At 35.2% G+C, this 27,627-nt stretch overlaps 2 protein-coding genes and 1 long non-coding RNA gene across 14 annotated transcripts in view; 2 read left to right on the forward strand and 1 right to left on the reverse strand.

The window, feature by feature from the left end:
- Positions 1–18,632, forward strand: part of LOC125671775 (uncharacterized) — a 35,860-nt gene extending 17,228 nt beyond the window's left edge. For 6 of the 12 annotated variants that reach the window (XM_048907665.2, XM_048907668.2, XM_048907666.2 and 3 more), the window contains exons 11-31: positions 1,212–1,352; positions 2,043–2,130; positions 2,277–2,344; positions 2,922–3,068; positions 4,678–4,777; positions 6,018–6,091; positions 6,242–6,376; positions 7,560–7,659; positions 9,046–9,119; positions 10,569–10,703; positions 11,177–11,276; positions 11,451–11,509; positions 12,785–12,922; positions 13,239–13,329; positions 14,230–14,324; positions 14,495–14,626; positions 14,851–14,991; positions 15,085–15,181; positions 16,813–16,943; positions 17,092–17,154; positions 18,354–18,632. In XM_048907665.2, coding sequence (XP_048763622.2) covers positions 1,212–1,352; positions 2,043–2,130; positions 2,277–2,344; positions 2,922–3,068; positions 4,678–4,777; positions 6,018–6,091; positions 6,242–6,376; positions 7,560–7,659; positions 9,046–9,119; positions 10,569–10,703; positions 11,177–11,276; positions 11,451–11,509; positions 12,785–12,922; positions 13,239–13,329; positions 14,230–14,324; positions 14,495–14,626; positions 14,851–14,991; positions 15,085–15,181; positions 16,813–16,943; positions 17,092–17,154; positions 18,354–18,458 — 2,214 coding nt within the window. In that variant the 3' untranslated portion in view covers positions 18,459–18,632. Of the gene's footprint in view, positions 1–1,211; positions 1,353–2,042; positions 2,131–2,276; positions 2,345–2,921; positions 3,069–3,108; positions 3,232–4,677; positions 4,778–6,017; positions 6,092–6,241; positions 6,377–7,559; positions 7,660–9,045; positions 9,120–10,568; positions 10,704–11,176; positions 11,277–11,450; positions 11,510–12,784; positions 12,923–13,238; positions 13,330–14,229; positions 14,325–14,494; positions 14,627–14,850; positions 14,992–15,084; positions 15,182–16,812; positions 16,944–17,091; positions 17,183–18,353 lie in introns of all 12 variants that reach the window. The other 6 variants (XM_056161173.1, XM_056161174.1, XM_056161175.1 and 3 more) reach the window with 2 other exon arrangements.
- A 1,361-nt stretch (positions 18,633–19,993) lies between these two features.
- Positions 19,994–24,701, reverse strand: LOC125671330 (uncharacterized). The gene is made up of 2 exons (XR_007368618.2): positions 24,601–24,701; positions 19,994–20,657 (listed from the first exon to the last, which is right to left on the reverse strand). It is a non-coding gene; the product is annotated as an uncharacterized LOC125671330 (long non-coding RNA).
- A 286-nt stretch (positions 24,702–24,987) lies between these two features.
- Positions 24,988–27,234, forward strand: LOC125671327 (hairy and enhancer of split-related protein helt-like). Its single transcript, XM_048906958.2, has 4 exons — positions 24,988–25,430; positions 25,539–25,646; positions 26,332–26,428; positions 26,687–27,234. The coding sequence occupies exons 1-4, from the start codon at positions 25,404–25,406 to the stop codon at positions 27,154–27,156; spliced, it is 702 nt and encodes a 233-aa protein (XP_048762915.2). The 5' UTR covers positions 24,988–25,403; the 3' UTR covers positions 27,157–27,234.
- The last annotated feature ends 393 nt before the right edge of the window (positions 27,235–27,627 follow it).

The raw sequence follows: 27,627 nt of genomic DNA on the forward strand, positions 1-27,627 counted from the left end.
AGCTTCCTGATATAGTGCAGATTCAAGTTTGTTCAAATCATGGCCCCCGGGGGTTGGATGGGGCCACAATAGGGGATCAAAATTTTACATACAGGTATATAGGATAAATCTTTAAAAATCTTCTTTTCAAGAACCACTGAGCCAGAAAAGCTGATAATTACATGAAAGCTTTCTGACATATTTCAAATTTCAGTTTGTTAAAATCATGGCCCCCAGGGGTAGGATGGGGTCACAAGGGGGGATCAAAGTTTTGCATAGAAATATATAGGGAAAATGTTTAAATATGAGCCAAGGTGACTCAGGTGAGCGATGTGGCACTTGGGCCTCTTGTTAAACAATTACATCTATTGTACGATCATTAAAGACGTATAGGTGTATATGTCTAATTACATGTTCATTATACACATTTTATCGTCGACGTCTAATTGTGCATTCAATAATCACATTTTATTGCTACGCCTTATTGTACATTCAATAGAAACATTTAATTGCCCATGCTTAACTGTACTTTTTTTTTTATTGTCTATGCCTAACCGTATATTGATTAGACAAAAAGTGTCTACGCCTACTTGTACGAGAATGACCCACTTCATTGTTTGGTTGTTACTGTACTTACAGTATGCACATTTAATTGTCTGGGTGAAAATGCACATTTACATTTAATAGGCACATTTTTGTCCAGGTCTAATTGATTCGCGAAAGAATTGTTATCATCACGATTTAACATGCAGCATAAATAGTACGAATTTCTGGTACTGAGTTGCGACTTTATGAATTGTTGCTAAAGAAGCGTGAACACTTTAAAAAAGAACTTTCATTCTGATAATTATTGGCAGAATGCTTTAAAAAGATAAAACAAGGTGCGTCTCTCATTTATACTCTTTTACATGCATGCATGTTCTTTATGTATTGCGAATGCATAGGTGCATGTATATGTGTGTGTATGTATATGTATTTTATTTTCTTCGTTTTTTACTCTTTCCCCCCTCTTTTGTTATACTCAGGGTATTGACTCTGTGTATTGCAGTATTTGTATTTCTCTATATCTTTTGTTATACTCTGGTTCCTGACTTTGTGTGTTGTATATTGCAGTATTTGTATTTCTCTATATCTTTTGTACTTTGGTTTACGAGAATAAAGCATCCGATCTTAATCAGAATAATAATGTTTTGGGATGATCTATATAGTGGCGTATGGCCATATTCTTATAGGCCAATCCCTTGGAGTGTGAGATTTGCAAGCTGCTGATAAATGAATTGGACAAATATTTGATAACTAATGCTACCACGGAGAAGATTGAAGAAGCCGTGACGAAATTCTGTGACAGTCTGCCGGCGGAGATCAAAGCATTTGTAAGGATATTGATCATTGCCAATCTTTTAATGAATTTCAAGTTTTCCAAAAGACATTTCATGGAAACTAATTAACACTTTATGAAATATATCATCTGATGTTAGTTTCATCGAAACCTTATTTTACAATATCTTTATTATTCTTAAAGTGGCTCATTTCACTAAACTTTTATTCATTGATTCGTTAAAGCACCTCATATAAAGCATGATTTCATCATCGAAAGATTGATAAAATCTCTCAATTATTTTATCTGAATTTAAAAAAAAAAAATAATTCTCAGAATGATATAAAGGTGTTTTGCTGACAAATAAGAAATTTTAACGTTCATAGTTTGCTGTGATTTTAGCGTTCATATTTTGCTGTGATTTTAGCGTTCATATTTTACTGTGATTTGATGAATGATATGAAAAGAACAGAGGAACATTCTGGACAGGTTTTATTAGATGTTCATATCAAACACAGCAAAGTTTGGATTTTAAAATCTCTTATTACAAACAAATGCCTTTTTTCATCATTCCGGAAAAATCACATGAAATGATGGAGAGCTTGTAGATTTCATATGAGGTGCTTTAACGGGCCATTAAATAAAATGTTGGTGTAATGTTTCTTCCTTGCATAAATTAAAGAGATGCTTAAAAGAATTATTTTCATTCATTTGATTTTGATCAAAACTATTTCAATTCATTTAGTGTGACGAATACAAAGATAAGATTGTTCAAGCTTTAATCGATGGAGTGACTGGAGAGGAAATTTGCAAGTTAATCAAACTGTGTACTGGTATGTACAAATGTATAGCAACATCGTAATAATCACGTGTGTAAATAATGAAAATATGTATAGCAACAACGTAATAATCACGTGTGTTTAACGAAAATATGCAGTGTGGATGAACAGATATGTAGGCTACACCATTTTATTTATAGCTACAAAACCCGAGGACAATTTCATTCAAGTTGCTGTTCCACAAAAAGAACCAAGTGATGAAACCCGGGTATGGAAGACTAATCTAAGGTTGATTTCGTGTTAGACTGAAGTTACAGGTTTTCGTTCATCAATCAGAATTCATCACGTTCCTTTGTTTGTTATAATGGGGTTTATCTAATATGGATAAACTAGGTTATTTCGTGCAGCTTTATCTTGATTAAATTGGAAATGCATCGGGTTCGTCGTACGAAATTCCTATTTTCATTTCTGCGCGCATGTCATAGATTACTCCTTTTCATTTCGTCATTCGAACAGAGCAGACGCTAATTTTTTTTTAATGTTTTCTGGTCAAGTTTGTGTCTGTTGTCCATGTCAAGGCAGTAACGAAATAACTGATGGAATCGAGATTCTTTAATTTGATACATGCAGTTTTGAGATTGATCACTGTTCGTTATCTTCACCTTTCGTGCAGTTGAAGAATGTCGTTTATAGAGTAACTGACGAAAAAAATAGGGAATGTATTTAAACTCACGATTTTCTTTTTCAAAATATGTGTCTAAACGTTTGTGTTTTGTTCAAATCTTAGAATGATTATGATTCTGATAGTAATGTATACCTTTGACATATTTGCCACAATTAACCAGGTTCAAGATGGAGGGAAATATTGCGATATTTGTGAAATATTGATGGGAATTATAGACACACAAGTCACCATGAACAAAAGCAGTCAAGAAATAAACGCCACCATCTTCACCATCTGCCACTTGTTTTCACGTGACGTCATGATAGTCGTAAGTGACGTCATACGCAATGCTTTTGTTCTTCTTTCAGGATCTGACGTGTGAAGTGTGCACGCTTATCACTAATCTGTTTGCCAGGAATTCCATCACTGTCACTGCTCAAACCACAGTATACGCCCTTTGTGATCGTCTTCCCGCCGACGTCAAACAAACCGTGAGTCGGGGTGGTGATAGTCAATACAAAATCCTTTGCCTATTTTTCACAAAAAAATCTTTACTACTAAGATAAAATGTTTGTCTCTGCCTTATACTCAACTAAGTGCAACTGTGTTCCGAGTGTAAGAATAAAGTTTCATCACCAACGTCTAAACTTAATTTTGGTTATTCAGAATATAAAAAAGAATTAATTCTTAATCGGGTATTTAAAGGGTCATTACCTTTTCTTGAACAAAAGGTAGCAAAGAAGCTTCATCAGGTTGTGGATTTGGAACTATTACATGCTTTATTTCTCCTGATTATTATGCTTTTATTATCAATCAATTCCCCTTTCCTTATGATTCAAGATCACTGTATATTCCATGTAAAGGACATTACAATGTTGTAAGTGTTACGTTTCCGTGTGCATCAATTTAAAGGGAAAGGCAACCCAAAACAATTTTACATGATAAATGATAAGATTAGTTATATAATAAACATTTGTCATACTATTCTATTGATATACGGCCTAGGTAAGCTTCAGTACTAATATGAAAACGTTAAAAATTGAAATCCCCGCTATCTATAGAGGCTGCCATGATGCGGAACTCTTTTGTATTCAAGACCACAAAAATCAATAATTTTGACGTCACACCGTTTATTCCGGTTTTGATGAGATTCTAAGATCATCAAAGATGTGCATGTGGTAGATTTTACGAATACATTGTAAATAATTGGACGCCTTCCTTTCAAGCAGTTAATTACACTAATGCGAAGGGGAGATGTGAAAAAAGCCCCCCCCCCCTTGAAATTCCTGACCCAACAAAGTTATTTAAAAAAAAAAATACTATGTAAACTGTGGATCCATCATTTGCGTAATGACAAGTTGAGGTTTGAGACATTTACATGTATGAAGAAACGAGTACCATCTTCCTAGTCTGCTACTTGACTGAACGTCTTCTTTTCTTAAATTCTTCTTGCGAAAGAACGGGCTCAAATCTATACGGCTCCAAACTTAACTGTTCGTGACTTGTCATGTTTACAGTGCTGCTGATGGAATAAACCGGAACCGACGGTGTGACGTAATAAATTAAACTCCAATGGCCGCTCTATTAGCGGCGGGTAATTTGAAATATAAGATAGATTAATATTGATTTAATTGTTAAGCAAAGATTTTTGTTGTTAAAGACTGCCATTTACGATATCACTAAGTAATACTTTATTCATAAAGACAACAATGTGGTTAGGGTTGCCTTTCCCTTTAATGTTATTTTATGTCTCGTTCACACAGATGTGCATTAAATTTTGCTTCGCATTAAATTTAATGCGAAGTAAACTAATGCGCATTAAATTCTCCGTGTGAACACTGTTCAGATTTCGTTTAGCGCGAATTGAATTCTTCGTGTGAACGAGGCATTAAAGACGTGAGTAAATACATTTTTCTTTCTTTTTCTTTGTATGAAAGTGTGAAGTAATTGCACCAGTTATTGTGAAGGAAATAGAGGGAGGGTTCGACCCGCAGACTGCTTGTAAAGATATCAAACTTTGTACACAAGGCTTTTCAGGTGAGAAAATTACGTTTTAGAGATGTACGGTGTATGTACTCATTTTAGCGAATTTAAAAATTTGATGCCGTCGAAGCTGATGCAACGTAATCATGATTTAGCGTTGCTTATATATATATATATATATATTGTTGACATTCTTGCTGTGTTATAATATCAAGCAATTACAAAGCAAGGGTATATGAAAATGCAACTACTATTTAGTAAATAGTAGCATGGCATTTAATGCAAAGCATACATATATACATATGGCAGAGGTTCAACACAGGCATGTCGGACATAACTGACACACAGGTAATACATAGAAAATACAATACGTGTTAATGGTTAAAATTACATGGTTTGACTTCGAGTGAGTGTCTCAGTGCGGGGAACCCGCTCATGCGCAAAGTCGTGGTTCTATACGCATGACCCGTCTATTTATGGACACCTAACTCGACTACAATATAATTTCATATTTTAACGCTACTACATGTATAAGTTGGCGCTTTTATTTTACCACCAAAGCCCGCAGAAATAAGTGTACATACAGTGTTTTCTATTTACCTGTTCGGGGCGGTCGTGAGTTCGAGTCTTTCAGATATGACCTTAAAAGTTAAATGTCGCGATAGGCGTTGGCACGATAAAGAACCCTCACTGCTACGAGTTCGAGCTCAGGTGTACCTTGACCGCGTCAAACCTGAGACGTAAATATAGCCAGTGACTGCTGATTTACTAAACGCTCAGAGGTGAGAGTCGCGGGTCATTCTTTCCAAATTCATAAATATAATTCACAAGAGAGTTCCCCTTCTAGGTTAAAAATGATAAACTCTACACTCTTCCATGCATTGCATCAACTGAATTCTTTGTTTAACATTGTGCATATGTATATCTTCTCTATGTTGTTTTGTGCAATATGAGAATAAATTGAATTGAATTGGAAGATGCTTAAAAGCCGATGTCCCGTGTTGCGACAGGCGTTGATAGATGAAGAACAATCGCTACAATGAACTTGCGCACTGTTTATAGGTTTAAATGTGTGGCATTTCACTTATAAGTTGGTGACGTCCTTTTATGACTGAAAAATCCTTAAAAGGATACAAAACAAAGAAAGAACAATATCCCAACACACGAACAATGAATGTTAAATATAATGCATGTTTTTACCGTAACCATTAAAGTTTATCTTTAAGCAATACTCTACGCATGCATATATGTATTTGATATCAAATCAATTTAATCAATATCCAATACCTTTAAGGCGTTATTGATGAAACTTTGGCAGAAGTTGCAAATAAGTTCAACGAGGAAAGGGAAAAGCAGAAAGAATTGGAGGTACATTTATATAGTTTTGTAGCTATGTATAGTTTTGTAGTGTAGCTATGTATAGTTTTGTAGCTATGTATAAGTTTACGTAAATTGATCCATTGGTCTCTGTTGTTTTTTCCTATAAAATTCAATACAGTCCCTTGTCTTCCATTTAAGGATGCAAAGTGTGAACTTTGTGAATTTCTTGTGAACATAATAGACCAGGAACTTGGGAGGAATGCCTCGTTGGATAAAATTAACAACACCATGTACTCCCTTTGTAATCTACTTCCAGCCACCATTAAAGAAACGGTATGTATTTGTCAATTTTCATTTTCAGTATTTAAATATAGATACAAGAAATGAGAAAAGTTTTGTGTTGATTTGTAAACGATGGTGAGATACCTATCATGTATACAGAAAGGTGTACACTGTAGGGGCACAATAATACTCGTGTTTTGACGAAACTACATATAATTGTTTCGTGAGCTATATGGATGGAAGGATTTTGACAAATCACAACGCTACCAGATTAATTAAGAATAGAAAAGAATTGCATAACAGTCAGCTCTCTGTATTGTTTTCTGCTGAAGTGGTGGCAATGCAATGTAATGTATCGATGTATGAAGATTAAAGAGATAGGAAATATTTGATGATTATTATCGAGCAGGCTAATGTATGCAAGATTTTTTTTTTTTTTTTTTTTTTTTTTTTTTTACATTTCTAATGTTTTGACTTCGATTGCTTTACCGATTGTAACGAGAGTCATTAGCATAATACTTTCATTTCTGTCTGAATTCCCAGCTGTTAGAATAGACCGGGATCTACTACATCTATCAAGATTCACACATGCAGTTAAAAACTGCAACACATTCATGAGGAAATGACTATCTTTTCTATTTGTAAAGATATCAAATGCAAAAATATTGAAAAGGTAAATATTGTGCGTATTAATCTTGATATATATATAGAATGTTTATTTTCAACTACTGGGAATTCCAACAGATATCAAACCACCACATTACTATAAAAAATAAATCTAAGGTAACACACTTCATGACGTATGCTATAGTGAAGCATTGCAGTTCATGTCCTTACTTCTCAAATTAATCTCATTTTTGAGATTGATCACTGTTCGTTTTCTTCACCTTGCATGTACATGCTAAAACGCTTCGTGACGTTTTCTTTCCCTTTGATCATTCAGAAAATGCACTGTGCTTTTACTTTTAAACTAACATTTGATGATATCTTTCGTATTTCTAATCAATGGCTCTACACGTACATGTAAATCTTTATGTAATGGTAACAGGATTTGGTTTTTTTTAAGATAATAAATTATGATTATATATGTTTAAACGAAATAGCATTGAATCATATAAGATTTAAGATAATTATTTTTACTTTATTCATTAATTTGGCAACATTGTTTTGCGTGACACGAGTAAGGGTCTGTGGGCATTGTAATCATCATTCTTCGTCTTGTTGGTATTTGCAGTGTGACCTCATAGCGCCATCAGTAGTCAAAGAACTTGCCCATGGACTCGATCCTCTAAAGACTTGTGAGACGTTGAAACTCTGTACAAATGGATCAGTGTGTAAGTAATGTGTATTGTACGATATCTTAAAAGCATTCGACTCAATAGTGAAATGAACATTACATCCCTTCAAAGTATTCTCCGCGGTTTGAAATACATAATTTCAATCATAATTGAATCCATTTCGGAAATGCGTCACGGTACGCTGATTTAGGAAGACCTCTGAGGCACTGACTGATGGCTGAGCCAAGGGCTTGTAACGACGACCAGATAAGAACTTTTTAAGTTTTGGAAAAAGGAAAAAGTCGCATGGGGCTAGTTCTGGAGAGTATGGTGGGTGTGGCAAGACGGTAACCTTCTTCGACTTCAAAAATTGCTTCACAACCTCAGATGTATGTGATGGAGCATTATCATGAAGTAGACGAACATGCCTAAATCCTGACACAGGGCGTCGTTAATGATAATGTTTCTTGAGATTTTTTAGTATAACATCTCGGTAATACCGACCTGTAACACTTTTGCCCTTCGACACCGGAATTTGTACGGCTATACCACCACATGAGAAGAATATGCAATAAAGAACCTTCTTTGTGCTTATGGTTGTTTTTGGCAACTACGGACCATCGCGGACCTTCTACCGTTAGCCATATTTTGTTTCCAGTTTTTCTTACTGGTTCGAAATAGTGAACCCATGTTTCGTTACCAGTAACAATGTTTGCAAATTGTCTTTGCTTGAATTTGGGAAACATTTTGAGCAATTGCTTAGCGGTTTGTGCTCGTATCCGATTTTGGTCAGTCTATCGGCATCCATCTGGCAGAAATCGTTCATACTTTCAAAATACGCTTCAAAATTAAATGCACCCGCGATAACGTTATGTCAACAGCTTTGGCAATATCACGAATCGTGTATCTGCCATCACTTTCAATTATTTCCCTGTCTTTTGAGACATTTGCCTTTCCTGTTACATTCACAGGTCGACCAGATTTTGCTGCATCTTTGACGGACTCTGTGCCAGTCAGAAATTCCTTTCTCATAAGATACCTTATCAGCCCCATAAACTTCCCCAATTCAGTAAAAATCTGCATTACCGAATGACCTAGTTGTGTGCGAACTTTTATATAAGCTCTAATTTCTTCAATATTCTCAACCCGTTTCCCAACCATTTTCAAAACAGTGGTCAACGACTGGCTCTCCTGAAATGACTATAAGTTTAAAAATATGTGGAGCTGAAAGCCCGTGTTTATACCGTTGGAAAGGTATTGAATAGAGCTATTCAAGCGTATCATCATCCACGCAAAGCGTTATCACGCTGTGGTACAATACACATTACATATACTGGCATTACTTATCATATAGATTTGACGAAGTCCACAAAAACCAACAGGAAAGTTTGATTTTAACTATAGAAGTGACAATATTTGAGGATATGTTGCTTGTAATTTCAGCTACGGACTTGCTACGAGGATTTCGGGAACAAGCAAACAAAATAATGAGAATTCCCCCTGCAGCATCACCCGAGGTATTAGCCAATTCCATCAATTGTGTAAACCCTGTATGAATACTCTTTTATGTATTTACCCTTCCTTACAAACTACATGTTATTCCATTACATCCTGGATTTCACGACCGAGTAATGGGGACAACAGTAACTTGCCTTTTATGTATTTACCCTTCCTTACAAACTACATGTTATTCCATTACATCCTGGATTTCACGACCGAGTAATGGGGACAACAGTAACTTGCCTGTCTGTGTGCTTTCGAAACAATAGATAAATATCACATACGAAGGCTTGATCTGTTAGTCTCTTACTTGCAAAATACAACGAAATGGCAAAATTAAGAGACACTTTCTTTTTGGCGATCACAGGGTTAATATTCTACACCAGAGTTAAGGATACGATTGACGATTATTTTGGGACAATACACTCAGTACGGTACCATATTACTTTCACAATCTTAAATTCTCTACAGAGGTATAAGGTAGCAGTCAATTTAGCTCGGATATTGAATCTCACGTATGTCCTATCCATGATAGTCATATTCAGTGACAGTCATATTTAGTGACTGTCATATTCAGTGACAGTCATATTCAGTGACTGTCATATTCAGTGACAGTCATATTGAGTGACTGTCATAGTGAATGCAATAAGCTTGATAGATGAACAAGTGAAGATAACGAACAGTGATCAATCTCATGAATCCCATAAATAATACAAAATTAAGAGAAGGGCAAACACGGACCTCTGAATTGATTGAATGTTGTATAGTGTCCCTCTCGAGAATATTTCGCTCATTTGGAGACGTCACCATTGCCGGTGAAGGGCTGCAAAATTTCGACCTATGCTTGGTGCTTAAGGCCATTGAGCAGGGAGGGATCTTTATCGTGCCACATCTGCTGTGACACGGGACTTCGGTTTTTGCGGTCTCATCCGAAGGACGGCCCCATTTAGTCGCCCCTTACGACAAGAAAGGGGGTACAGAGGACTTATTCTATCCCGGATCCCAACGGGACCCCTGGGTATACCAGGAGTGGGATATTACATGTAGATGTAGATATTAGAAGGTTAAAGGTTCAGGTCATCGTCATTACAGAGTTTCAATGTTGATGTCAGTAATTTGATCTTTCAATCATTTGCTTTAAAAATACAGGGTAATCATTGGTGCAAGTCATTTTAGTTTTTGATCCAACAAATGACTCTGAAAATGTTGTGGACAAAATTAGAAAACTAAATAGCGAGAGACAGGTGGTGCATTTTTTTAAAAGATCAACATTATTAACCAGTTTGAAATGGGAGAGTATCAATTAAGGCACAGTTTAGGAGAAATTTCACTCGTACTTCAGAGATAGATGTAAAATGGGATATTTGAAGGTCAATGGTATAGATATCATTGTACGATTTCTAAATAATGCTCTCTCAACATCTTCAATGTCTGAATGACTGTTCATATGCCAGTTTCTGTTTCAGGATGCAGTGTGTGAACTGTGTGAATTCGTTGTGAATATAGTGGACCAAGAGCTTGGACAAAATGCATCAGTTGATAAAATTAACAATACTATTTACAGTCTATGTAATCTGCTTCCGGATGCAGTTAAAGTCACAGTGAGTGTTCTTCATTAGTGCAAATCTTTTACTGGACTACCAATTCCTTGTCTGATGTTTGGACATGCGTGCAGCATATAGAAAACATGTTTAAAAATCATTATACTGATGTCATAGTGAATTGTAATTGCTTTTAAATAAAGAAAGAAATTCCAACTATGACAATGTGACTGAAATTACATTTGCTTTATTTGAAAATATCGATAAGAATTCATCTAAATTATTTCTATTCCGATTCTGAATAACACAAGTGCAAGAAATCCTGTTTGTTCTTTGTTGACTTATCTACCATGAGCATGAACCAAACTTAGACGTCAGCTAGAATTTGTTTTACGGTATATGTAAGAAATGTGCCCTCTGCACAGATTGCTACTTGATTGGTACTCGAGTCGATGATCGATCAGAATTTATGTTATTCTAAATGCAAGTCGTGTTCTCTGTAAAAAGACTGATAGCTATTTTTTTCTTTCCAGTGTAATCTCATAGCCCCAACTATTGTCCAGGAGTTAGCGAAAGGTTTGGATCCGCTGAAGACTTGTGAAACCCTTAAGTTGTGCACCAATGGAACTCTTGGTATGTTTTACCTGTCGGAGTAAAATTCGATTTTTAGTAGCAAATGCTGTTAATGTTTTCTTGTATCAGTTCTTTTAAACTAATATGAAATATATACCTATCAATGAACATGAAACATGTTTAGATATCTGACGATTTAAGTATAAAGTCGGGTTAAATTTTGATATGTTTCAGCTCGCGATGTAATGGAGTCACCTAAAAATGAGCATGCTAATGAAAGTGAAAGACCACAGGTGTGTATTCTCTCTTTATATATATATATATATATATATATATATATATATATATATATAATTTCATCATTTATTAAAAAGTATACATACTATTTGGGATAAAATATCCTCGGATACTCCCTCTTAATTTTCACTAATGGTGCCAGGGTCCCATTGGATTGAATGTATTATATATGATTATTATTTTATATAAGGGGATGCTTACTCCTCCTAGGCAACTGATCCCACCTCTGGTGTGTCCAGGGGTCCGTATTTGCCCAACTATCTATTTTGTATTGCTTATAGGAGTTATGAGATTGATCACTGTTCGCTATCTTCACCTTGCATAAGGCATATATATAATTTATATAAAAATACATAATATCACTATATGTATAATAACAAATATTTTTCGAAGTCATAAAAATATCATATACAACGTTGATGTAGATATATCAACAGTAGAATAACATAGAAAGTACTCAAGGAATAATATATAAACAATGTAGTCCTAAGTTGACCGTATAGTTATAATGATAAATATTTAAGGATAGTATATACTGGTCTCTTCACAGCAGTCAAGTTACATTTATTTATTTTACAAAGATGTTCAAAAAAGTTATGCTCTTTTGCATTTATATACTTCAATACTGATGTATAGAAACATAATGATTTTTTAACATGATTATACATATTAAAAGTCGTTTCACTTAAAGAATCTAATCTACATAACATTTTATGTTTGTATATTCTGTAGGCTATATAAATAATAAGTGAATTTAAGGATTTGGTTTAATTATTTTGTTGTAGAAAAAATCCGACAACAATGTGTTTCCATTGAACTTTGAAGGATAGATAACTGCTAACAGTGTTCCATATATTTAAAACATTATCACACTCGTAAATCAAATGTTTTGTAGTCTCAACTTGCTTACAATGTGTACATTCATTCTTTACATCTTTTTTCCATTTGCTAATATATATTCATTATTACATAATATGTTATTCAATAACTTATAACTGAATTCCGCTATCTATTTGTCTTTCCAATCTTTAATTTTACATTTATAAATGTTTATCCAATTTAAATCACCGAATATTCTGAATTCTTCAGACAGTAATGCCTGAAAATTGGGTTTGCAAAACTTTTTTTCAACTAAATTTTTATAAAAAAGATACAGGTGCGTATTTTCAGTACACATCTACTCATTACATGTGCGCGTTGTCATCGAATTTTACAAACCTTTATGATATTTTGTACAATGGTCACAGAAGAAAATTCTTGTAATTAAATAGGACAGTGCCGCATGTGAGCTGTGCGAGTTTGTGGTTCAGATTCTGGACGAGTACATTCGGAATAACTCCACCGGGGAAAGTATCAATGCCACAGTTTACAAAATATGCGCACTTTTGCCAGAACCTTTTCAAGATTTGGTACGTACACTATTTCATGAAATATTATCATATCATGAATATTATAAAAATTAAAAAAAAAAATGAAGAAAAAATCCCAATAACAATACCACGCGTATATCATTGAAATATCTAACTCTGAAGCAATACAACTCCTGTGTAAAATGGTGCATTCAAGATGGGAAAACAACTAATAGTTGTAAATTGAAATAAATGTATTTTAATGCTTTTTACATTAGTTTGTATTATTTCGAAACCATCCGAATATCAAATATCAATTTTGAATCAAACTATCCATGTCAAAATGAAGTTGAACTTATGATTAAATATCTTTAAGTGTAATAACGTAGCACCGAACCTTGTGAAAACCATTGAAGATGGGGTGGATCCAAAGAAAGCGTGCACGGAAATCAAGCTATGTCAAAATGGTAAGGTAGTCTGGTTCACTTAGAAAAGCCTATGTGCTGAACATTACGCAAGATCGCGACTGCTTTTTCCGTCTTGGTTTTAAATATTACTTTCCCCTTTCAAAGTTTCGCGAGACCCAGAGTATGCGAGAATTTGGGCATGTTGGTAAATAATACCAGTTCTGCAACTTTTGTCGTGATCGATTCACCCGATTTTAACAATGGTGTACTATCATTGCATTGCAGTAGACTGTAGTAATGATTCAAGAAAGAAACATAATACGCAGAAATATTCACAAATGATAGTTTTAATGGAAATGTGGTGGATTGTTTTCCCACTGCTGTCAGCCAGGAAATTCACAAAGCTTGCGTCAGAATATATAGCTTCGCGAGCTAAATTCAGAAGTTAATTTTTCCTGTATCCAGACGTTTTACACACTTTTCATTTAAAAATGCTTTTAATTGTGGAAAGCACATGGAGGTTAAATCGTCTTCCGATGCCATGTTTTGAATAAACAAAAAATGCCCAAGATCGACACACTTTTCCGGACTTCTTTACAAGAGAGTTCCGCTAACTCAGTATTTACGATCTTGCGTATTATTATTATACACAGAAATGATCGATTCTTGAATAATATAATTCACACTGTTGTGGAAAAGTACATTTAAAATATACATTTTTATGTGACATTCTATATAAAGAAAACTTTCAAAGATAAAAAAAATAATACTGTTAATATTTATTGAAATTGAAAATATAATTTGTGTACACTCTGTGATTTCTTATTATAAAATCTACGAAATTTGAAAATATATATTTGAAATAATTATTAAAAATAATAAAAATTAAAATAGCATCATTATGAATACAACAACAAAAAACCAATTGAATTTTTATCCTACGTATTACGGTCATTCTAGGGACTTATGCTATGCCTGCGACTTCACCAATTTTGTCCTGTGAGATGTGTCACGGGATGGTGGAGGCTGTTTTACCTAGCCAATTCACGGAACAGGTACTTGCAAGTAATAAATAAAGATTCTTGCAGTCAGTAAATCAACACCGTTTCTCCGAAGCTTGAATTAAAACAATTTGCAGTTGTTTAGAACATGAATAAAACAAATGAACGAAATCCTAGATTTTGACAATGAATAAAATTGATACTTACATTTGATTAATCTGCAGCTCGCCCTGAGATTATGTGAGGTCAGGTGTCCACGTGAGCACGTTAGACGAGAAAGATCTGCAGTGAAAAAGCTTTCACATTTTGAATCCGATGTTGTTCAAATAATGGAAGGAAAGATGAAGCCCAAGATTGTAAGAAATCAGAGTATTTTATGTTTTATAATCGTGAAATCATACCAAATTCACCATAAATAGATTTACTCATAACTATATACTAGTATTCACTCCTTTTTACAATGCATAGGAATTCAGTAAAGAAATAATATTATTATTGTATGGACAATTAATAATTTATAATTAGGGGGCGTGGTTCAATATGTATGATAAGTTATATTTTAGTATACGCTTTGTAACAGGGTAATGACATTGAATGCGATGTGTGTACTTGGATGGCAGAAGCCACAAATATATTCCTAGAAGACAACAAGACAGAAGACTCCATTGAGTCTTATCTTCGTGACATTTGTAAATTCATACCGGAACCCTATAGCAAGACGGTAAGAAAGACAACTCTTGTATTTACTCCGCTCATTGGCCTTTGTCTTTGGTAGATGACGTATACATATTCAACTTTTTATCTTTATTGGCAGTGCTTAACCACAGTGCCGTTGATTATCAAAGAATTAGAACATGGATTTGAACCAAGGAAATTGTGCAAAGAACTGTTTCCCGACGACTGTAAAAATGGTATATTTCGACGGTTAAGATATCTCTGTTACAGCTAGTAATTTAACAATATGAATGAATACGAGGGCTGTTCGATATGTAATGTGCATTGTACAATATCTCAAAAGCATTCGACTCAAATAGTGAAATGAACATAACATCCCTTCAAAGTATTCTCCGCGGTTTGAAATACATAATTTCAATCTCTGAATCCATTTCGGAAATGCACCATGGTACGCTGATTTAGGTAGACCTCTGAGGCATTGACTGATGGCTGAGCCAAAGGCTTGTCGGAACTTGTAACGACGACCAGATAAGAACTTTTTAAGTGTTCGAAAAGGGGGAAAAGTCGCAGGGAGCTAGTTCTGGAGAGTATGATGGATATGGGAAAACGGTAACCTTCTCCGACTTCAAAAATTGCTTCACAACATCAGATGTATGTGATGGAGCATTATCATGAAGTAGACGAACTTGCTTAAATCTTGAACAGGGCGTCATTTATGTTAATATTTCTTGAGTTTTGTTTGTCTAACATCTCGGTAATACCGACCTCTAACACTTTTGCCCTTCTGCACCGGAATTTGTAAGGCTATACCATCACATGAGAAGGATATGCAATAAAAAAAACCTTCTTGTGCAATTTGTTCTTTTGGCAACTACAGACCTTCTACAGTGTATAAGTTAGTCATATTTTGTTTCCAATTTTTCTTACTGGTTCGAAATAGTGAACCCGTGTTTCGTCACTAGTAACAATGTTTGCAAATTGTCTTTGCTTGAATTTGGGAAACGTTTGTAGCAATTGCTTAGCGGTTTGTACTCGTACCCGTTTTTGGTCATCTGTCAATCTATGCGGTATCCATCTGGCAGATATCTTTCGTACTTTCAAAATATGCTTCAAAATGAAATGCACCCGCGACAACAATATGCCAACAGCTTTAGCAATATCACGAATCGTGTATCTGCCATCACTTTCAATTATTTCCCTGCCTTTTGAGACAGTTGCCTTTCCTGTTACATTCACAGGTCGACCAGATTTTGCTGCACCTTTGACGGACTCTGTGCCAGGCAGAAATTTCTTTCTCCACCTACGAACTGTCTCATAAGATACCTTATCAGCCCCATAAACATTCCCATTTCTGTAAAAATCTGCATTACCGAATGACCGAGTTTTGTGCGAACTTTTATATAAGCTCTAATTTCTTCAATGTTCTCAACCCGTTTCCCAACTATTTTCACAACAGTGGTCAACGACTGGCTCTACTGAAAAGACTATAAGTTTAAATCTATGTGGAGCTAAAGGCTCTTATTTATACCGTTGGAAAGGTATTGAATAGATCTATTCACGAGTATCATCATCCACGAAATCGTGCAAAGCGTTATCTCGCTGTGGTACAATACACCTTACATATCGAACAGCCCTCGTATAACTAAAAATTGTATTCTATGAAATTTATTTCTTATATTAGTAGTTTCGGTGGGAAATACCTAGCCATTAGAATACACGTAGTATAATTATCAAGATCAATATGAGTATTGTTGACACCTACAGTGCATTCATGAGAAAATGGCTATCATTAAATTTTGTAAAGAACATTGGGAATGTAAAAATGTGAAGAATTGGCGTGGGTTAGATCGATGTTTTGTATTTCAAGTGACCAAAGTACATGGAGACATGCCAGAATTGTTGATGTCTTTTATTGGTGAAGCCAACCTGCCAAGTCAGAAGTGCGACCTGTGTAAACAAGCCATGACAGTCTTAGCAAAAGAGCTGGATCAGAGTGACGTAAATGTCCCTATTTTATATGAAATATTCCATGAGTTTTACAAATATATTCGCAGGAAAGTCCATAACGATCTTCTCTCTAGATGTATATTTTATATATTGGTGAAAATTAAGTTTTTCAAAACTTAATAATCTCGTTTGTGTATAGGAGAAGGTCTTGGCATACGTTGAGGACATCTGTCATCGCCTTCCAGAACCAACCAACAAAGCTGTAAGTATCTCTGTTAACCAACAAAGCTGTAAGTATCTCTGTTAAGAAATTGTCTTCCCGGATTTTCTTCAATGTCGCATCTATTTCACTTATCAGTCCGGCGTTTATTCCATGTCACATCTATTTCAGTAGTCAGTATATCGGATTTTCTTCAATGTCGCATTTATTTCACTTATTACACGTAGTCCGGCGTTTATTCAATGTCACATCTATTTCACTAATCAGTATATCGGAGTTGTTCGATGTCACATCTATTTCACTTATCAGTCCGGTTTTTCTTCAATGTCACATCTATTTCACTTATCAGTCCGGTTTTTTCTTCAATGTCACATCTATTTCACTTATCAATCCGGCGTTTGTTCAATGTCACATCTATTTCACTTATCAATGGATTCCCTCATCCGCCCCCTGACTTATCAATATATCTTACCACCCATTTCCCTTTCATTCCCTGTATTTTAAAAGAATGAGAAATGACATAACTAACGAGAAAATCAATAAAAATAATTTTCGAGGATGGATGTGCGTTGGTTTGGAATTTTTCCAATCAGTGATGGTCGCAATAGTTAAACTAATTGAAATAATGTCGCTGTATTCTTGTATCGCCGTCTCAAAATTTTCAATGTCACAAATTCCTAGCACATTTTTTTCACTTCTCTTGTGTCCAAACATTTCATTAAATCCCCATGCGAACCAAAAGCTCACACGTTTAAAAAATCCTCCTGTTAACGTACATGTAGCCATGTTAAGTTGCCAGTCACTTCAATTCGATCTGCAACTAACAATAAGGTAGACCGAGAAACGTGATAGAAAAATTACATACATCTGTATCCATGGTATGTAAAACCATTATGTATAATTCAACAGAGAGCATGTTCCCATGAAATATAATTTTCAAATTGTCATTTATTATCCTGTAATATGAGCTGAAGTGTAATCGTAAATGTCCACTATTGCTTAATGATTATATATACTTAAAGTCATGCATCCTCTCTAAGTGAAATGATTCAGAGATAGGGTAGACCTTCCAATCCATTACTTCTTCCAATCAGAACTCGCTCAAGTAAAGTCTACATTTTTAAAATAATTGTGCAGCATTGCTCTTATTATATACATATTAAGTAACTTTGAACATCGCCAGAAATTATGCTTTACAAATGTGTTTCATTTTCAGTGTTGTTTATTCTTTTTGTTTTCAGTGTTCAAACGTAATTGATAAAGATTACCCCAAGATACTTCAGAAAATCATTCAAATGCTTCTGGATCCCACAAAGGTCTGCGAGATGGTAAAAGTGTGTCCATAAGGGTGATATGACAAACATACATCAAATCGCTGATATCACTTGTAATTCAGAGATCAGAGGTGCTCTTTGTGAACATGTAATCTACAGCTACCATCTTGACATCCATATTCATCGTTTATTGTGAAATACACTATAACTGGACAAGTACATGTAATAAATTCAATTCTACATTGATATGTTCTTTCTTTGTGTTAAACTCATGTTCCTCCAATGCCTTTAGTTCATAAGACCCAAACCATTTTTGTGCTACACATGTGCACCATTCAGGTCCCAAATTTCATGGAAGTTTGGCAAAATGGCATGACATCCTGAACACAGGCAATTTTATCGCTCGGGTTCGAATTTACTATTAACTGCTCTTTAACATATAATTGCCTGTGGTCCTGAAGGGAGCCCTGGTTACCTTACGTGTGAATTATTTTTCTTTGTTTGCCGTATGACATTCCAGGAGCTAAGATACCACAGTAAAAGCCCCTATAATCTGCCGTATAAGTTTCACAGGCCTTTTACCCGCCGTAGACAACTTCTCACGAACACAGTACAACCCCATCAGCATTTGTCCGAATACCGTATTCTGGGACGGACTATTCAACTTCTCAAGTCATAATCAGCCGTACTTTTTCCTTGATGCATACAACTAATACTCACATTTCCATTTTAAACGACGGATATCTTCAAAATCAGGTTTCAGCTTTAAACGCAGTCAATTTGACTATGAATGAATTGAGTAACCGTGCCTTGCTAGATTTAAAAATTCTTGCATACAAATATACACTGTAGGATCCAGCAAATGTCCTATCAAGCCTCTATCTTACTCCTCACGAAAACCTTAACTGCTGTGAGGAAGAATCTTCAGACATACTGTACCACAACGAGAAGTGGTGGAAATGATGTAGCGAAGAAAACGAACATTGATCAATCTCATAATTCCTATAAAGAATGCACAATCAAAAGTAGGACAAACATGGAGCCTGGACACACCAGAGGTAGGATCAGGTACAAAGGAGGAGTAAGCATCCCCTGTTGACCGGTCACACCCGCCGTGATCCGTATATCTTGATCAGGTAAATGGAGTAATCCGTAGTCAAAATCAGTGTGTAAAGAACGGCTTAACAATGATGGTATCTCGCGATGTCCATGAAGAGTACTGATACCTGATGACGTCCGTGCAGACTGATGGTACTTAATGATGTAGGTGCAGACTGCTGGTACATGTACCTCAATACGTGCAGGTACCATGAAGGTGTTCTGCTCTGCCAATAACATACACAGGTCTAATACATCTTGTAATCATTAGGATCTCGTATTTTAGCTTCGTATTTAAATTCCGTACTCCTACTTTAAATCCACTGTACTACATATAATATTTGGAAGGGACTATATTGTAAGCTCCCCAAGGATGGCGAGATAGATGTGGGGACTACAAAATAGTAGAACTCAAATTCAGGTCAGGTACTAAGTACCGTGGCTCTCGGGTACTGTTAATGAACTCTCCAACCAAAGGAGTCTCTGGTTTGATATAATATGATTATAGGTGAAGGTAATCAATGTTTTAATTCAATACATGTGATTTCATACAATTGACAGGTGATAACACAAATAGTGAAATACTCATATGGTCTAAGACGTCTGCCGTACAGGTTTAAGTGCAAAAAGGGAAATTACTGGTTAAGGTCACAAACTACCAGGAAATGGAGGAAAATTCGCCTTCAGACGCCCATGTTTTAATTTTCAGATTTTATTACCATGGCAACCAATTTTCAAAAATAATGTATATGGTTCTTGAAAGCACACATGTGAAAGATTTTAAAGGTCCATCATGACATCTGATGCTAGCCTGGAAATGGGTCGAGATACACTCAGGCATCTGCCATCCTGGAAGTAAAAAAGCAACAAAAATGAGGAAAATATACCCATTTTCAACCCCTCCTAATTCCAAAAAAAAAAAAATTCCCCAGTATAATGACAGATATCAACTTTCAGCAAAATTCCTAACCTTTCCAACAAGGCCAAATTTGCAATAGGGTCCTTGATTCCTTTTCGAGATATTTTACATCAAAGATGCAGCATGCTCTTTTCAACTTACCGTTTAAAGTGAAAGTAGAATTGCCCGCCTAGAAGTCAAACTCTCATACATCTCACAGTCACAGTTTCGAATCCCATAAAAAGGCACTGGATCAATGTAGAATGGTCACCTCCCTATATTAATACAGATATCAATAACAATGAAACTATTTAAATTCTATAAAATACTCTTTTAACATATTTACATTTTAACCCTGGTCACTTTAGCTTCGTATTGGCAATTCGCCAGGTATATTGAGACTTAAAGGAATATTTGTTGATATTAAGTAAAACAGGTGTCCAGTGTGTTGGGAGATAAATGTCTTATCAAACCTCTAACCTAATCATGAAATCCGGATCGTATCCGAGGAGAGAAGTTTGAATGTTGCCGCCAATACAACTTGCAATTATCTGAAATCTATGTCGCTTGCGCTGTATATATAGGTTTCTGAAATATAACACGTAATGGGGCTTAACCAATGGAATTACTGTACGGAGACGTCCAACCAATCACGGCACTGTACTGTACCGTACAGACATAATATTGTCAAACAGTGTCAAAGCTGCCGTACAAAATGATAAAGAACGTGAAAAGGTGTTATAAAATCAGAATTGGTGATGGATTTAAACTAGGAGATAATTCAGGAAGTAGTCATGCACTGTAAGTAAACATTTATGACTGTAAACATTCGCATTACGTTAAACAAAATGTCAATCGTCGAGCAGACGATGTTGTCGCCGTACAAATGAGCAACTGCATTCTATTACAATTTCAGGTAAGGTTTTCCGCTAAAAACATCAATAAAATAAATGTGCACAACAGCTTTGTAATATTTACAAACGATTTACATAGCAACATAACCGTAAAATGAAACACGTTCTTAAAAACGAAACAGTGCATACATGTAAACACATGGGAGAAAGATGGCGGACATTACGTATACAAAGTGCTGTCCCAATAAACTTCACGCAGGAATAAATAATCAGGGCATCTTCCCGCTTACAAAAACGATGCTTAAAATACCTGTAATGTACACTAAATTGAAAGGTATGTATCTTAACCTACATGAAATAGATTAAGTACAAATATAGAACAACATGCTTTGTGATGCTACGGAGACACGAACGTGTATTTCTGAAATATGTAGCAACCATTATTATATTTATATAAAATCCACCCACAATTATTCCCAATTGATTCACAACATTGAAATACTGAAATGTAACTGCCAGGTCCTTACAATATCTTACGATGTGTGTTAACAGACAAAAAGGATGGGCATTGTAATATAATTTTCAATTCAATAGAGTTCCTTATCTGCTAGTTTACGGCTTTGGAAGTTTTTAATGGAAAATATCTGTTTAAAATCCATTAAGAGTTGAAGTACAAAAGGGTCACAACTGATACATTTTTTGTTAATGAAATACATGTATGTGTATGGCGTGTAAAACGTTGCAATATTATACAAATCTTGATTTATATTCGATAATCTTAATGTTTATATGTGCAAATCTTGATTTATATTCGATAATCTTGATATTTATATATTTCTTTAAATGTTTCATGACCAATCAGCTTCGAGTACTTCACATGAAAGTATAATAAAATAAAACATATATGGCGTGTAAAACGTTTCTTTTATTGCTTAACTAATGTAGTTCCTAGGTAGCCATTTGCTCTCGCTATTCTTGTTTTAATACGCGCTCTCTGATTAGTCAATAACATAGGTCAATGAAGTTCATAAATGCGTAATGTCACTAGATGGCGCACTAGCAAACCCGTCTTACTCTGCCTATTCGGTCAAGGGTTTATTATATGAAGCGGAGCGGAACAGAAACCCTTGACTTGAGAAGATGGGACGGAGATTGAGAAGGAAATCCTTTTACAGGTTAGGGAGGTCATTCTATTCGAAAAATTTAAGGGTGGATTTGGTGGGAAATTCGAATTGACTGGCAACCTTACATAGCTACGTCAACGAACGAAATCATTAAAAGCTGTGAATTTTCGGGTTGCATGGGCTTTAATGAATATTTGAAGATATGTTTGGGCACAGGTATAGTAGGAAAATAATTCATGAGACGGCAATACAAAAATACAACGATATGAGGCCTAAACTGTGCGCATTTTTTGTGCGCCGTAAATGGAAGGTTTTTATAAGGGGTAAATCTGTAGCTTTCTGGTTTGTCCCAATATTTTCGCAGGGAGCTACAGTTCTACAGCTACTACTCAGGTTGCATGGATTTCATGATTGTGGTAAAAGTGTTATCAATACTATCACAATGCACTGATTGTAATAGAAGCGCCATTATATCACATGTACTATCATAATGTACTTGGTTTGGCTGTTTGATGTCCAGGATTCCAGAAGATATTAAAATATGCATTTTCATTACATAAGCCTTAAATTTCCACCCTTCACAACTCGATCCATGGACCATGAATTTCACAATTTTGTTAGAAGCTTATCTTTATCTTATTACATGTGTTACAATATTCGCAGTTCCATTGATTGATATGCAGGAGTTGAAGAAAGAGATTTAGATAGATAGATAAATTATATTAGATATGTAGGCAGGTAGATTACATTTAGATAGATAGGTGTGACGGAGCGAGCGTTGTGTGCGTGTAAAGTAAGGTTTTTACTTCGCCCCTTAGGTATCAAGGGTGCAGTAACTACACAATTCTAATTTGTAATTCCCCTTATCCCGGGGATGTTCCACGCCAACTTCGATGAAGCTTGTACTTTCAGGGAGGAGGTTGATTATGTTCAAATATGAACACACGCCAAACAATTACCAGTCACAATTGGTCACCTGTGTACAGGATCCTGAAATTTCAATGTAACTGAGGTTTTAACAACAGAGTTTCTTTCTCTAAACAGAACTTTTTCTATACGTATCCTAATATCAACACAATGTGCGACTCTTGTAACATATTAATAAAGATGGGATGAAGTCCAACATTTGTTCCATTCAAATAAAATTGTAAATTATCCGAGTAATCTGAAATCAAAGCGAAAATTAATTAATACGACAAATCCTTGATCAAAGGTAAATTTCTTATATTTTATCAGGACAGTGCACAATACGGTCTACGTCTTCGTGAGGATTTCACGCCGTTTATAATAACTGTCTTTAAGATATCCATTTTTCATCAATCTTCTTTGCAGATACAGACACACGGTTCATGGTCATCTACAGCTGAGACGAGGACTCACGTTATCTTTGCATCATCAATGTAACAGATTTGTATATAATGTTCGTAGGTGAACTGTCTAGCGTCAGACATAAAAGGAATACTGAATAACGATAATCTTCGTCCACCGCCTTTGATCACGTGATCAATTTTATGGCGGATAAAATCGACTTAGTGCGCAGGGTGGGGACTGTTACATAATTACATGCAGATATAGGTCAAGGTCTGAACAGAACAGATAATGGTCAAAATGTACGGACAAGCTATAGAATGGTACATTTATTTTCGTTTGTAATTTGTTTTTAATCTTAGAATCATATACGAAACAAAAAAAAAGTATCTGAAATGTGTTTAATTAACATATATTTACATTTCTAATGTCTTGTCTTTTGTATCTTTACAATTGTAATGACAACCATTTCCTCGTGCATGTAAACAGTGTGCGTATGAATCTTAATAAATATAGTACGACTATACTCATTCTGAGAATTCCGACAAAAATGAAAGAAAGAAAATTAAATTTCATATTTGAAAATACATGAAGGCATGAACAGCAACGCTTCACGCCAACATACTTTTCATAAATTATCAAAATTCTAAATTTATTTATTTCAAGCGATTACGAATTATTTATTAAAATTTATTCTTTCAAACTTATCGACTGAACAACAGTTTAAAGTTCAATTTTCTGATCACTTCTTCCTATTCAGTATTTTGTTTAAAGATATTGTCGTTGATTCATTATTTTGATATTCCACTGAAACAGTCTACACCCTCTATAATTGTTCTGATAAATGTGCTAATCGAAAGAATATCGTTTACGAAATGATGATGAAAACAAGGATTATGTAATATTTACTACATAATGGAGAAAAGGCATACCTCTTTGTATAATCGCAAATCGAGGTGCAAAGCTGCTATGAAAATTTACACGTTTATGGACAAATCAAGCGTACCCAATACAAATATATGCACACCCGTGAAGTGTCGACTCTAATAACAAGCTTGATAAGTTTAATGGACGAAAAAAGCCATCAATACCGTTATCGTTCACAAGTCACGCGAGATCTTAAGTACCGGCAAATCTGTCAGGGTAACCCAAGCCGTTATTGTGTGCCGAAGTCGATGTAACATTAAATCAATTTGAAATATTACTCAATACCTTGGGAAAAACTTAAATGTTGTCTATCGTGTCATCCGATGAATGTATCTTTTCTCTCAGCTGTTACAAACTCTGATATTTATTGATCCGTGCTATCAAAATAATTATACATTTTACCAGCTCGCGTAACACGGGCGGGGGTAGTCGGCGCAAAGGTTGGCTCGCGTGAGCATTTCCGTTGTCTCGCGTGCCGCTGCAGTCGTTGGCTATAAAATCGTGCGCGTGCGAGGAGTCCCAGCACGTGCCGTTGCATACTAACAACCATTAGACCCTCTGTTTCGCTGTTGTCCTAAAATCACGTGAGGTAATGACTCTCCGAACGATTCAGTGACTTGAAAAACGGCACGTGCTTCAAACGCGCTGATTTGTGTTCCAAGAAAGCGCGGAAGTAAAGAAGATTGGATTTTGGTGTAGTGACTACGTCGAAATCTCGAAAGTATAATTCATTCTCATTACATTGACTCTTACTGAAGTTACAAACGAGAAACAACACAAACCCAAAGGAGACAGACGAATTTAAAAGATGGAAAAAATATGTAAAAAGGCACAGGTAAATATCATTTAAAAGTTTCAATGTGTTTATCTTCAGTGAAATGGTTTCAAGTCTATGTAAGAGCTATTTTTCTTGATCTAATTTTTTAAAAATTATTTATTGCAGGTTGCGGAACAAACATCACATAAAGTCATTGAAAAGAGAAGGAGAGACCGGATCAATTCTTGTTTGTCCGAACTCAGTCAAACTGTCCCCGCAGCTTTTTCTAAACAAGTAAGTAAAAAAGAGAACGACGTGATTTGTTTAGCTTATCAAGGATGAGAATATTCTAAATCTGAATATTTCATTACTGTTTACTTTTATTCTTTGCTGTCAACAGAGTGTAAAAGTTGATTTACAAATAAGAATATAAATAAACTTAAGATGTTTAAGAGATATCTGAACTATTATCACGAAAAAAATTAATTCAAGGTTAGATGGATTTAAATCATGTTATGTATAAAATTACCATATTCATCGCAAATTTAAATTTCATAAAATGTACTTTAATTCTGCGCTTATTCTGTGTGAATTTAATTCAAACATATGACAACACTTTTAGTTCTTAAACATGATTTAGATGTGCTTTTATACATTTCAACTGCTACAATATGATTGCTTCAAAATATTAGCGACACGACTTTTCCCACAGTAGCGGAGTATTATACAAGATTTATGTATCATTATTTTTACTTTTTTCTGATAATCATATGGTCATTTAAAGCGAATGCAATCATTACGTAAAAAAACCTCTAAAGATTGTTTTAAAAGTATTTATGCTAGGCGAAATCAAAATTATCCAGATATACCCAACTTACACTGTTTGATAAGGGTTTTTTTTTTTATTTTTTTTTTTTTATAGAAACGATCAAGTTTTATTCTTGTGGGCAAATAAGAATATATTTTTTTATAATTGCAGACATCTGGAAAACTAGAAAAGGCAGAGATCCTAGAAATGACAGTGGATTATCTGCGTGCAATTCAAGCAACAGAAATTGGCCTACGTTTCGAAAATAGTGAGTATTCAAAATGGCGGGCATCTGTCAGATTATGCGCTGCAATCACGTGTGACTTATGTCACAGCACGTGTCATTCACGATCCAATTATTATCCCAAGATATAACAAACACGGACTTTAATGGGCAGCATCATGTTCAATACAAGATAAAATCAATAGTTTATTACCCCACCCGTACTCCCAGTGGTATTTTTCACAGCTGAAGAACGGATTTGACAAATAAAAATTTAAAACAATAGATTTCTTTGTTATGTAGGTGAATGGTATTCCTCGGACATTTGGGCTGACTTTATGCATCATTACCAAGTGGGATATAATGACTGCATACGGGAGATACAGCGATTCATGACAGACGTGGAAGGTTTGAATGCTGCAGACGACAGGTGTGTCCGCTTAGTGTCTTACTTACAGACACGTTTCCGGCCGGAGTCGTCTGTGGCAGGTGGCGCTGCGTATAGAGACCTGTTACAGCGTCTAATGGCGTCCACGCAGTCCAGGCGCAACATGTACCTAACCAACTCCACGCCACCCGCAGGATTTACATCGTACCTGTCCACAGGTACCCGGCGATTTTCACCTTATATCTATCCAAAAATATCCACAGTTCCCTCACAAGAAATCCATACGCCCGGAGCATTTCATTTGCATCCTGCATACTCGACAAGTAAGACAATCTGTGCTCGAACGGACAATCTGAACTTGAAACAAAATTCAATGCATATGTGAACAAATTAGATTTCCTATGCTGAAATACTTTATTTATAATGTTTGTGTACTCAGTAGAAGTAAATGTTTGAAAACGAATTCTTTATAGTGTTGATTGTGATTTATGGGAAATCGTTCGGCCTACTCACTTTACCATACAATCAAATTAGATTTGAGAATTATCAATCTTCCAATTTTAAACGACTAAAATTAATGTTCACCATCGGTATGTTATAAATAATGTTTCTAGAGGTTCCATGCCGAGGCGTCTACTGAAGAACCAGCTACTCTTGAAAACAAAAATCGATAACCATATTTTGAATGATTCAATTAAAACTTTGAAGTATCGTTTTTATCAGTTTCAAACATTCAATGGTTTCCTTAAATCGATTATTCATGTTGTCAGTCTAGCTGATGAATAATGAATGCTGCGAAGCACGAATTTAGATTTATTTCTTTACGTTTTACATTTCGTCATTTTTCCATATTTTC

This window comes from Ostrea edulis, chromosome 4, assembly GCF_947568905.1.
Source record: "Ostrea edulis chromosome 4, xbOstEdul1.1, whole genome shotgun sequence".
NCBI lineage: Eukaryota > Metazoa > Mollusca > Bivalvia > Ostreida > Ostreidae > Ostrea > Ostrea edulis.

What these genes read in the sequence shown, in the direction of transcription:
- LOC125671327 (XM_048906958.2), top strand. Translation starts at nt 25,404, where the DNA reads ATGGAAAAAATATGTAAAAAGGCACAG. An exon ending in CCGCAGCTTTTTCTAAACAA is followed by an intron (nt 25,647 to 26,331) that starts GTAAGTAAAAAA and finishes TTATAATTGCAG; the next exon opens with ACATCTGGAAAACTAGAAAA. An exon ending in TGGCCTACGTTTCGAAAATA is followed by an intron (nt 26,429 to 26,686) that starts GTGAGTATTCAA and finishes TTTGTTATGTAG; the next exon opens with GTGAATGGTATTCCTCGGAC.